Source organism: Dendrobium catenatum, unplaced genomic scaffold (assembly GCF_001605985.2).
Source record: "Dendrobium catenatum unplaced genomic scaffold, ASM160598v2 original_scaffold_139884, whole genome shotgun sequence".
Taxonomy (NCBI): Eukaryota; Viridiplantae; Streptophyta; class Magnoliopsida; order Asparagales; family Orchidaceae; genus Dendrobium; species Dendrobium catenatum.
In genome coordinates, this window is record NW_021458317.1 from 1 (window position 1) to 879 (window position 879).

The window sequence follows — 879 nt, forward strand, 5'->3', positions numbered from 1 at the left end:
TCCCATGCGACCCGTTTCTTTCAACCTCCTCTCTCGGTACCTTTCTCTGTATTCTCTCTTTCTGTGTCTCTCTCGATATATTAGCAATGGCGGATGGTGCGAGCACGATGGAATCGCTAAGGAAATGGGTTGTTGAGAACAAGCTCCGAACTGTTGGTAAGCTTCAGAAGAAAACGTTTCGCTGATGTTTGTCTCATTCGATTCTGATTGTTTTTTTTGTTGTTTGTGGATAAAAGGATGCATTTGGCTAAGCGGTATTGGGAGTTCGATCGCCTACAATTGGTCTCGGCCGAACATGAAAATCAGCGTCAAGATCATTCATGCTAGGTTTGTTGCAATCCGTTTGCCTTTTTTTTTTTCTTTTTGTTGGAAGTTTGGTCGTCTGATTGGTTTAATTTTCCCGATCAATTTAATAACGGAGTAATCATTGATGATGTGAATGGCGGATTTTGTGGATAGATTTATAATGGGTTTGTTTCGATCCTGCTTGAAAATGGAAGGAAGCTAGGAAGAATAAACTGCAACGGCGTAGATAAAATGATATGAATTATGCGTTTTTTCATGCCATTTTATTGGTTGAGGGATGATGAGAGTAGGCACTATTGAATAGAAGGTAAATGAATCTTACTTTAGCTGGTTTGGATAAATATAATAAAACGTTGAAAATGAACCCATATGATATGCAGATAAAATTATTGTAGAAGGATTCACTACAGTAAAATTACGTATTACCAAAGAAAATTTGTTCATTTTTCGGCGTATTTGAAAGTTTTTTTGGTGGATTTTCGGTAAAATGAGCGTCCAAAAAATTATTCGCCGAAATATTTTCCACCCTAAAATATTTGTTGGAATACTTTTAAAAAAATTAAAAAAAAAAAT

The 879-nt window shown here is 35.9% G+C and overlaps 1 protein-coding gene across 1 annotated transcript; it reads left to right on the top strand.

Annotated features, from left to right (window-relative positions):
• Nucleotides 1-47: 47 nt before the first annotated feature.
• On the top strand, nucleotides 48-327 carry LOC114578746 (the record flags this gene model as incomplete). Its single annotated transcript, XM_028692180.1, is given in 2 exon segments — nucleotides 48-156; nucleotides 237-327. Coding segments are annotated over 2 exon segments (161 nt in total), but the record flags the coding sequence as incomplete, so codon positions are not given.
• Nucleotides 328-879: the final 552 nt, after the last annotated feature.